Source organism: Onthophagus taurus, chromosome 2 (genome assembly GCF_036711975.1).
Source record: "Onthophagus taurus isolate NC chromosome 2, IU_Otau_3.0, whole genome shotgun sequence".
NCBI lineage: Eukaryota > Metazoa > Arthropoda > Insecta > Coleoptera > Scarabaeidae > Onthophagus > Onthophagus taurus.
In genome coordinates, this window is record NC_091967.1 from 16,779,007 (window position 1) to 16,790,948 (window position 11,942).

An 11,942-nucleotide genomic window follows, 5' to 3' on the forward strand; every position below is an offset into this window, starting at 1 on the left:
AGAAAAGTATGAATAACTATGAAAAAGAGAACTGCTACAACTTGAGAGGAACACGATGGCCCGTTCGTGACGTCACGCATAGGTAAGCAACAACTATTTCACAATTGGAATTAGCAAATGGCTAAGACAGCCATGTGAATGATAATGATAAAATGAAATCTTTATTACGTTGATTATTTTCTTTTTCGTCTATCATCATAGATATAATTCAAGAATTGATTCGAGCTCCCAAAAACGTCCTATCGATGAATCCAAGGATTCTTCCATCGTAAAAATGCATGTTGATAAGGAGATCGTTGATATTTCAGCTTTACCCATCAATATTTTAGCCAAAAATGGAATGTAGAGCCACAGGATCCCACTCAATAACAAGTTAACTTCCTTCGATGGAAATCAAGATATTTAAGATGATCATAGGACTGAATAATTGAGGATAATGATGGTTGAGCAGAACAAATTGAGGATGTAACTGGCTTTAACATCAAAGGTAAAGTTTGGGGTTGGCAAGATTGGATAGTACAGTTGACTGAGTTATTGCAGATAGAAGTTATTGAATTTAATCCACGAATCTCCACTGACGAATTACTTTAACGAGACAAATGAAGACGTTGTTGGACTATAAATTTTATTAAGCTTTCATAAATGAAGGAATCTTAACAAACTTGACATCAAGATTAATAAAAGAAGAAGAATTATTAAAAGGCAAACCAAAAAATGCATCAACTTCGTTTACATCGGTAGAAAAAACTTGCTTCAATTGTAAAAAACCAGGACATATCGGAAAATTTTAATATTAAAGAATATAAAAAGAAAGAAAGAAAGAAATAGTGTGCTTCAAGTACCACAAAAAAGGGCATATTGCAAGAAATTGTAGGGAAAATAATGGAAAAGAACAACAGAAGGACAAATATGGAATTTGCAAGAAGAACAATCATGCTGAAAAGGATTGTTATTTTAGAAAGAAGGGAACGGAAACAAAACCAGCTTTTCTTACAAAAGAAATAAAAATGGAAAGTAGAGTGAGCAAGTTGAATTAAGATTAGATCAAGAGGTTAATCAAATGAGTGACGAAATTGATGAACAAATGGAAGAAGAAAACAAAACAACTCGGGAGGAGCAAGATGAAGAACATAGAGAGAAGGAAGATGAAGAAAATCATTATAGAAGAGGTCAAAGAATAAAAAAATACATGTAAAGTTCAAGGACTATGTTTACTTGACATTTTATGAAGCAATAAAAGGTGAAGACAAGAAAAAAATGGTTAGAAGCAATAGAATTTGGACAAAAGATAATGAGTAATAAATGAGTATTCAACATTAAGGACGACGAACTTATAAAGCCAGATTAGTGGTAAGAGGTTTTGAACAAGAACACATAGAAGAGTTATTCAGTCCTATAGCAAGTATGAGCTGTATTAGAGCAATATTAACAACAGCAGCTGCAGAAACAAGTAAAATAGTAAAATTTGATATAAAAACAGCTTTTTTGTATGGCATAATCTAGAAGGACAAGTCTGTAAATTGGAAAAGGCGCTGTATGTATTATGACAAGCACCCCAAAAGATGAAACAAGATATTTACAGATGCTTTAGAAAGTATCAGATTGAAACAGCTGAAAACGGAACAGTGTGTATTTAAAAATGAAGATACAATAATTATATTAGCCATATATGTAGATGATGGAGTTCTATTATGTGTCAGTTCTACTCTTAGTTGTTCAGTTCAGAGTTAGATTATAGTATAGTACATTTTTCATTGAACTAAAGCTAGACCTAGAACTAGAATCATTGGGGTTTAGTCGTCTTAAGAGACGTACGGCTAAACCCGAATGTTTCTAGTTCTAGATCTAGTGTTAATTCTAGTTTATTTGTTATTCAGTGTTAGATGGTTGTATAGTTTTCGTTGAACTAAAATTAGAACTAACATTAGACCTAGAAACTTTCGGGTTTAGCTGTGCGCTTTTCAAGGCGGCTTAAATTAAAGAAGCCTAAAATCTTTATGTTTGGAAAAGGGACATTTAATAAGAAATTACAAAAAGAAATCAAATCAAAGTAAAATTCCACTTTTATAGCTCCATCTATGAAGGAGTTACCTCAACTATTATTTGACGTTTACTTATATTGACAAATAACCTAACCTTATCTGTCATAATTGTCAATAATTTTATTCCTGAATATTATCAAATTATAAATAAATTCGTAATTTTAGCGCTAAATAGACCAAAAACAAATAATTAAATTAATCAACTAAGAAAAATGGCACCAGACTACAATTATTTAATAACAAAAACTGTGTTACATCCCGGATCAAAACAAGCAACATTTAAAGACGGAACGAAATGTTTCTTTCATTTCAAAACATGCAAAAATGATCCTGAAAAGACAGTCCTCGATGACTCTAGGAAAATGGGTAAAAGAAATCCATTAGAATTAATCATTGGAAAGAAATTTAAATTGGAAGTTTGGGAAGTAATCTTACAAAAAATGGCAATAAGAGAAGTGGCGGAATTTTTAGTCGACAAATCTCTAGTATTACAATATCCATTTATATCAAAAACATTAAGAGATATAGATCGTCCCCCAGAACAACGTAAATCTCACTTTTGTTCAATGACTATCCAAACAGAAGGTGTCGGCTATGACGATTTAAACGAATTAATAAAAAAACCGCAAGATTTAATTTTTACAATCGATTTAGTTGATGTCCAACAACCAGACTCTTATAATAAAGAAATTTGGCAAATGTCAGAAGATGAAAGAATCAAACTTGTCCCTGAATTAAAAGAAAAGGGTAATGATGCTTATAAGAAAAAGAATTTTGGAATTGCAGCCGAAATGTATTCGCAAGCTATAGGAATTTTAGAACAATTTATGTTAAAAGAAAAACCTTACGATACAGAATGGAATGAGTTAAATTTACAAAAAAATATTATTTTACTAAATTTCGCGCAATGTAAATTAATACAAGAAGATTTTTATGCTGTCATTGAACATTGTACAACCGTATTAAAAACTGATCCAAACAATGTTAAAGCTTTATTTCGACGAGGAAAGGCACATATTGGCGCTTGGAACCCAAAAGATGCTCAGGATGATTTAAATAAAGTTTTAGAATTGGACCAATCCTTATCAAATGCTGTGAAAAAAGAATTGCAATGTTTAGAGGATATGATTAAAGTTAAAAATATACAGGATATGAATAAATTAAAGAATTTGTTTATATAATTTTATCTTTATGTATTGTTACAATTTGTTATTTATATTTTTTTTATTGTATTGTACATTTTAGTCAAATAAAATATAATGAAATTAAGAGTTGTAAATTAAAACATAATAAACTAGAAAAAAACTTTGAATGGGGTCATACACACTTATTAAATTTAGAGAAAATTTTTATGTCACACGACATATGCAAGTATATGCATGAACACAAAGTAAAAGAAATATTTTGATCAATTTTATATTTTGCGTAATTTGAAGTGAAAAATAGCAAATATTCAAACGAAATAATTTCGCGGCTTTTCTGTGACGTAGAAACCGCACTGACTAAAACAAGTTAAATTGTCCGTTAGATAGCGCTTGCGGTGTGACAGTGTCAAAATAAAACCATGGATGTAATACAGTGTCTCTATTACATCCATGAACAAAACATAATAAACATAACCTACAAACACTCTATCTCTTTTCAATACAACCTAAATGACGTTCATCTCTTTCTCGCATTTGAGCGGGAGCAGGGGACGCAAAAGTGAGAAGCGTACGTCATCAACGCGGGAATTTTAAAAGCGCAAATGGGTATATAAATTTTCAATAATTTTTTTAACAATGACTTTGTTCGAAAATATTAAAAAAAAAAATAACGGTAACTATATTTTTATATAAACTTTCAGAAAATATAATAAAAAAAAAATCGTGTATGACCCCATTGTCAATGTCAACTTTAATTTTATTATTATATTCGTAATCTTCATAAAAAATCTTTTAAAATGAGTCCAAACTCGACATATTTAACTTTAATATTAATGGAAATACAATCATTTCCCGTTTGAAACGTCAACGTCAATTTTGACATATTTGTCATTAAGGTCCGTTGAGTAAACATACTGTATAAGGTTATCTAACTCCCAACTCCATATGAACGCTGTTATTATGAACGTATCCCCCCGCAAAGGCCTTGCTGTGACGTCATTGGAAGAATTGACATTTCTATGTTTTTATTTACACAGTGCATTTCACTTAAGAAACAATACACAAAAACATAAAAATATAAAATAAAATAAAAAAATAAATAAAATATAAAGCGAAATTAACGGTTATAATTTTATTATTGTTGGGTTATCCAACTTGAGTCGGTTACCATGGTGATTAAGATCCAAATATTGCAGATGCTTGTCAAAATTGAATTTAAATTGTTTTAAGGAATAAGTCTTATTTAACCCTCGGATGACGGATGCCTTGATAGCGACGCGCGAGTCGAATACCGGGTCAATTAGACCCACATCAAAATAATATTTTGTTAAGAAGGGAAAATAAAAAATGTACTAATACAAAATATTATAAACTAGTTTATTTATGTTGAAGAACAATCTATACATAGAATTTTAGTAGGTACTGTATGATTATGACATATAAAATTATTACATTGTTCACATTTTTTACTATATTTATTGTCGTTTCCCACACAAACATGACAACGTGATCGTTTTGAAGATGTTTGTGGAGTCTGATTCTTTCTTCTTATTGGTCTACCGTACGCTTCAAATGCTTGTGCTATGTGTTTATGTAACCCTGTTGCGTTGTTTTCGAATCGTTGTGCCCGTCGCTCAATATATTCTGTAACTAACTCTTTTGCTAAAATCTCAAGAAATATTTTTCGTTTATTTTTCATAGAACTTTTTGACTCCCATTCAGGGTTTTTGGTTATCCAAATAACCAATGCATTATAAGCTGCAATATCTATAAAATTTTGAAAGAGAGACATGGGCCAGCGTCTTGTGGATCGACGACATGTGTATTCTCTTAGTAATTTATCTAGTGTGTCTACACCACTTTTTGTCGAATTGTAGTACTTTATAATTTCAGGTTTGAAATTATTTTCGGAATTAGATATACTGAATTCATGATGTATACTTGAAAGTAAAACAACACATTTTCGTATCTTAGGTACATATGAGACTAAAGTCAACTTATTTGTGAACAGAAATTGCGATGAATATTGTTCTCTATGATAAGTGCCAACAATAGATTTTGGAAGATCTTTTCTATTTTTGCGAATTGTGCCCACAAGAAAGCAACCATTATCTAATAAATATTCCGCTAATATTATGCTCGTAAAAAAATTATCTGTGGTTATAACACGATTAGAATTCTTCCAAAAATCAGTTAGTTGTTTGACAACGCGTTGGCCTTGATCCTTTTCAGGAATTTGTCCGATCTTACCCAGATAAATGTCGAAATTGCAACAGTAATATGTTTTGGCATCGCAAAGTGTCCATATTTTTATACCATATTTCCCTGGTTTTGACGGCATATAAACTTTGAAGGGACACCGTCCCCGGTATGTAACTAGTTGTTCATCTACTGTACCTGTATTTGATGCCTCGTAAGATTCCCGACAATTTGCCGCAAACATATCTGATACTTCCCGTATAGGTGCTAATTTATCCACTTTTTTTCTATCTTCCCGGGTTTCCGTATTGTCAAATCTTATGAACCTCAGAATATCTTTGAATCTGTCACGTGCCATAACCACGGTATACATCTGCCTTGATAATACATTGTCTTTTCGCCATAAGTCGTTCCTGCTTTCACGAGATTCTCTAAATCTTCCGATGAGTAGTAGAAGACCTAGAACTGCATATATTTCTATGGAATCTACTTCTTTCCAAGAGTGAAAGTCAGTAGCGTAATGTGCATTGGCTCTTTGATTGGTGTGTGTAACAATGTTTGCAATGATACTATCGTCCATGAATAATTTGAAACATTCTTCTATAGATTTTACATTTCGACTTTTATTTGTCAAAGAGCCACTTTGATGAACACTCTGTGGGCATTCAACAGATTTCGGAGCAATATATTTCCATGTACGATTACAAATCGTTTCACTTCGGTTATCATTATCTTCTTCATCTGATTCCGACGCAGTAAATATATCCGCTTCACTATCTTGCATTTCCGGTTCCACATCGCTCATTGTGCTACATGATTCTTCCTCTGAAAACTCATCGTCTTCTTCATCTCTGGCAAAATCACTAAAATTCGTAGTGTTTTCCATGTTTTTACGCAGTTGAAGTAAAATGCACTACACCTCTATCGGTTCACTCGCTTTCTGACTCAAATATACAAATAAAACTCGAATTAGGTAATGAGTCATGATACCCAGTTCCGCGCCATGCATATGTGCAAAACCCCCGGCGCCAGATAAAAAAAGACGCCGCGACGCCGCCGCAGCGTTGGTGAACACGTTCGTCGTTTGAATAGTTACTACGTGTACTCACAAAAAAGGCACTAAAAGTCATCAGTTTACAATGTAGACGAAGATTTTATTTAATCATTACAGAAACAATGAAATTGAAAAAAATGCAAAAATAAATGATCACATTTCATAAGGAATTAAATTGGCATGAACTGACGTGCTCATTATTTTTTACCTGATACCGTTCAACCGACACACGTAAAATTTCTGGTAAGATTGCGCTGAAATCCCGGGTCACAATGACCCTGCCTTCGCCGGGCGAGGGTTAATTGGGTTAAAAGGCTGTATTTAACTCAAAATTGGTTTATCTAGGGAATTGTAAACAAGGTAAGTGGATTAAATCAAAAAAAATATTTTTAATTTATTTCTCTTAATTAGAATCGATTTCAATTAATTACAATTAACGAATTTGTTATGAATGCGAGATAATCGTAAAGAATTCGAATTGTTTTAAAATTAATAAAAATTAGGTTAGAATTGATAAAAAAATCGGAATCAAATTTTATTATTTTAAGGTTATCCAACTTGACTCGGTTACCATGGTGATTAAGATCCAAATGGCAAATATTGCAGTTGCTTGTCAAAATTGATGTTGAATTTAAGTTTTTTTTTTATGAAAAACACAATTAATTGGATTTAAAGGTTGTATTTAATTCAAAATGGGTAAATGGATGAAATTATAAGCAAGGTAAGTGGATTAAATTAAAAAAAAAATTTTTAGATCAATTAAAATGTACAAGACTTTAGACTTTTTTTTTACAATTAAAACTAGAACTAACGCTAGAGCTAGAACTAAAAAGTTTTAGGTTTAGCCCGGCGTCTTACACAAAATGGTTCATAGTTTCGGCCCAAGAACCTATCCCTACGCAACTCCGCACGTCGTTGTTTTGCGCCAAGAGCCCTCAGATGTGCAGTAGTACTAGTCATAAAACAGTTGGTCACCATCCGTCGTAAGTTCGGGACAGAAAAATCTTTTATTGAGCAGAGAATATCGTTCCAGCTTTCTCAGTTGAAAGTGTTCCTCACATCTAAAGTCATTAAGATGAGAATCGGTTAAAATGATTATTTATTAGTTGTGCCTCAGTTAAATATCTGGCAACCTGGATACTTTTTCCTAATCTGTTTTATCAGTAGCTTCACAGTCGTCTTGAACATATATAATGGCTTAATTACTCCATGATGAAGGAAAAGTGTAGGGTTTTATTTATTTATTATTTGTTGGTAATGAAGAATAACTTTTCTCTAATTTGACCTGCATTGTAACAAAGTGCATAATTCGATACTGAGAGCAGCCTTACTCTGTTTTATGGCTTGGTCCCTAAAACCATATGTTGTATAGTCAAGGATAAGAATCAAATCTGAGAGCAGCTACACTCTCAAATTTAGGCTTTGTCCAAAGTGTCCTCTTGTTTTAATTAAGACTTTAATTTAAGTTGATATAAAATATATGAATATAATGAAATTAAGAATGTAGTTGTTAATTAAAAGATAATTGAAGCTTTATTATTTATTTTTGTTTTATGTAACTAAAGGTACAACATCAGGGATATTATTTTTCACTTTTTCATCAACAATAATTTTATATTTTTCCAATGTTGCCACATTCTCATTCTTCTTCATCCATTTGCATAGGAAGAAATTTCCCATTAATTGAATTACACTATTTATAATACCTGTTGGCAATCACAGTTTAGAAAGATTTAAATAAAAATCAAACTTGAAATTTCAAATCGTTACCTGAACACACATAAATTCCACCAATCATGGAACATAATTTCGCTAAAAACATTCCAACATGTTCTCTTTCCTGAATAACGTGTACTTTTAAGGCGGAAACGTCGTATTTAAAGAAAATCCCAGGCATTCCGTGACTTCCTTTATCATGGTTTATTGGACGCGATAATTCTTTAACACTGTATTGACACGTTTCAGTTGATGTTAAAAATGTTTTGACACTAGTTGGTACAACTTCGATAAAGTATTGATACAAGGTCATACCTTAATAACAAATTAAACAATATAAAAATAATGTAAAATTTTACATAAATATAATCATATATAATCAAGAGGCAAGAAGAAAAAGTTGAGGTTGAGGGAGGCAGCAAAAATTAAGGAGATAAGATGGGAAGAGGATGTGTGGAGGTATTCGAAGAAGTTGAAGAAACGATATATGGATGGCGGAATGGATTAGTCAATTTATGAATTTGTTGGGAAGGGTAGAAGATAGGCAGGCGGTCGAGGAGGGGAAAGACACCGGGGGAGGATGGGGTACAGAACGAGGCATAGTTGGAGGCGACAGGAGAGGTGAAAGGGAAGCTGTTAGAGACGTTGGATTTTCGAAGAAGGGAAGTAAGAGAGCAGTGGAGAGCTATAGGGGAATCAGCCTACTCAACTCCTCATACCAGATTTATGCGAAGATAGTGCTGGGAAGATTGGAAGAAGAGATTGAGATGGGAGGAATGTTATCGGATGGACAGGCAGGTTTTAGGAAGGATACAGGGGCGATCGATAAGGTTTACTTAAAACATCTGCTGGATAGAGAGTTGGATAAAAAGGGAGGGAAGTTGTATGCCCTATTCATAGATTTGAAGGCGGCATTGGATAAGGTGGATAGGGGGAAGTTAGTGGATAGTCATTAAATTCTCTGTAAAAAAGTGTCCATATAATGTCTGGGTTATAATACTCCATCTATAATAATAACCAAGATAATTGCACTTGCTGGTTTTACGATATTTTCAATTTTGGCCTCTAGCGGAAAAACAAAAGACGATAGCGCTTTGAGGTTTTTGGCATTAGCAGTTTCTCGAAAAACGAGGTCATGACATATAAGCTACTTTTTTTCTAACTCTTATAGATTCCGAGATAGCCTATTTGGACATCGAATTTGAACCATCCTGTACATGAGTGCATTGCTGGAAAATATTTTCGCATATACGGAGTGGTCCAAAAAAGTGTGACACAAAATATATTTTTTTTAAATGGAACACCCGTAACTCAATAAACATTTGTTTTCCATGGCACACTAGGTTAATATCGATATATGTGAGCATTTTGCAAAAAAAACCCTAATTATTTGCCAAACTATTAATGTTAGGTATAGGACATATAGGGTATAAAAGATGTAAAATGAGACTTCGAAGACGACTAAGAAATAAAATATGGGCGGTGCCATTTAAAAAAATTAAGTTATGGTATTTCTAAATTTCGAAAAGTTAACGTGTTATAGTAAAGTGACCAAACAATGTAGACAGCCGTTCTCAGCACCAAAACATACTCCATCATGTTGCTTAAGCATGTTCTGAATCCTAAATTGATATCCCAAAAATCAAGTGTTTTCTGATTTTTTGAATAAATGTCTGCTGGAGCAGATTTTTTTAGAAAAATTCGAATAATTCGAGAACGATCGAATCAAATTGCAAAAAGTAAAGTTTTTCATAAACCTTGAAAACAGACAAATCCAAATATGTCAAAAAATACAATTTGTGTCGTCACACTTTTTTGACCAGCCCCTATATGCGAAATTATTTTCTAGAAATACACTCATATATATAGTACAAGTGTGCGTTTGAAAGAAATTCCTAACTTAGTTGGTATAGGAGCAATGACACACTGTTGCAGGACCATGTATAATGGAAAACATTGTAAACTTTTAGTTGACAACAAAAACTCTTACATAACAAAATAAAAATCAGTAATATTTGTTAAAATTGAATTTTTAACTTACTATCTTTAGCAATCGTTTCATCACCTTCTAAGGGATGAACAATACCAGGACTAGAATCGCCAAAACTAAAACGATTTATTCTATGTGTAAAATTGTAATCTCTCTCTGAGATAAAGGCACTGATGTGAATGTGTCCTCGAGGTAAATTTAAACTTTTTCCAGCTGTTATATGGAAATTTCCTGATACTTTATTAAGAATTAAAGAGCCATAAATACGGCATGCATCATGTGGTCGATTAGGTTTGTCCTCTCTTGGAGGAAGGCTTCCAGAATTTGACATATAACGACTTTTCCATAATACATCCTATAACAAATTTATTAAGTTAAATATAATGAGAACACAACATAAAAAAACAACACACCTTAACTGCATGATATTCTTCTCTTAAATAAGAATTAAAATGTTGTTCATTATCAAATTGCCTTCTTTGATTAGGTGATAATTCAAACCATGTGTCTTCTTCTTCTAATGAACCAAATTTAAAGGCGTTTTGGTTTGTTGAGTCAAGAATATCGGCTCCAATACCTAATTAAAACTAGCATAACTTATAAAATTTCTATTTTTACAATACAATTACTATAATTTAAAAGAATTTTATTCAACTTACTCGAACAAGGCATAGCTACCGTCATATCTATGTTAATTTTTAATTTAGCATTTATATCTGTGTCCGGAGAGAATTTAAACATAAATTTACTGTTCATATAATAAGAAGTTTCCGTGTATATTAACCAAAGGATAAGAATAAAAGTAATTACTGAAACTAATAAAAAATGTGATAAAAATGTAATTTAACTTCATTTTTGTAGACTTACATGTGCCCCCAACAGATGATTTTTGCTTAAAACTTTCTTGAACTTTTGGAAAGAAGTCCAATTGTTTAATTTTTTCCACCTTTGATCCCCTATGTCTGAGCATGTTCATTGTTTATTCTTAATCGTTTTAAAAAATGAGGGTCATTCAACCTAGAAACTAATTATTAATACAAAGAGAACAATAAAATACAACTTTGAAATCTATTTCCTGGGATATTTAACAATTAAGAATTAATTACTTACGTTTATTAAAAAAAGACTTATTTAAAAGGAATTTTTTAATTAAAACTTTCCGCAGAAAAACGTACTTTACTATTTTCTCCACGTAAAAAATACCCACGTCTATTGTTGCTATTATTGACTGAATTTTAAAGGTTATGTTACCCTAATGACAGTGATATGTCAAAGTGACAGTTAAATTATAGGTCAACTTCACTTCATTATGTTGTTAAAGTTTTTCTGTGAATTTATTTATTTTTATTGATTAAAATGAAATAAAAGTTTAAGGTATAAATAATTAATTAAATTGAAACAAAACTATAAATTAAATTAACATTACAAAGTATTTTTTTTTAGTCGCTAGATGGCACGAATTCTTTTATATTTAAATTTAAATAACATATCATTTTAATATCAATAATATATTAATGTAAATTAATTTTCCAGATATAATAAATCAATCCAAAACAATATATTATCATAGTGTCACCTTTAACGATTATTGATATATCACCCAGAGAAATAATGACTCTATTATCATGAATTATTAGGTCAGCCACGAAAATAAATCTTCGTCAATTATTGTAAAATAATGCCTTGTATCACTTAACCCTACAACATATTTTTTTTATTTCTATCATCTCTAAAATAGCAAAATAAGCCCTTTAAAGTGGTAAAAAGAGATCCCGATGTGGGGTTGTTTATGTGAA

The 11,942-nt window shown here is 31.7% G+C and overlaps 2 protein-coding genes across 3 annotated transcripts; one reads left to right on the forward strand and one right to left on the reverse strand.

The window, feature by feature from the left end:
- Window positions 1-2,110: 2,110 nt before the first annotated feature.
- Window positions 2,111-3,349, forward strand: LOC111428807 (AH receptor-interacting protein). The gene has a single exon (XM_023064503.2). The coding sequence runs from the start codon at window positions 2,255-2,257 to the stop codon at window positions 3,221-3,223; it is 969 nt and encodes a 322-aa protein (XP_022920271.1). The 5' UTR covers window positions 2,111-2,254; the 3' UTR covers window positions 3,224-3,349.
- A 4,616-nt stretch (window positions 3,350-7,965) lies between these two features.
- On the reverse strand, window positions 7,966-11,409 carry LOC111428783 (endoplasmic reticulum-Golgi intermediate compartment protein 2). Of its 2 annotated transcripts, none has more exons than XM_071194395.1 (7): window positions 11,257-11,409; window positions 11,014-11,170; window positions 10,806-10,961; window positions 10,560-10,723; window positions 10,198-10,501; window positions 8,211-8,471; window positions 7,966-8,146 (listed from the first exon to the last, which is right to left on the reverse strand). In XM_071194395.1, the coding sequence occupies exons 2-7, from the start codon at window positions 11,120-11,122 to the stop codon at window positions 7,992-7,994; spliced, it is 1,149 nt and encodes a 382-aa protein (XP_071050496.1). In that variant the 5' UTR covers window positions 11,123-11,170; window positions 11,257-11,409; the 3' UTR covers window positions 7,966-7,991. The 2 variants fall into 2 exon arrangements, with proteins under 2 accessions (XP_071050496.1, XP_022920241.1); XM_023064473.2 differs by having other exon boundaries at window positions 11,014-11,163; window positions 11,257-11,406.
- Between the last annotated feature and the right edge of the window lie 533 nt (window positions 11,410-11,942).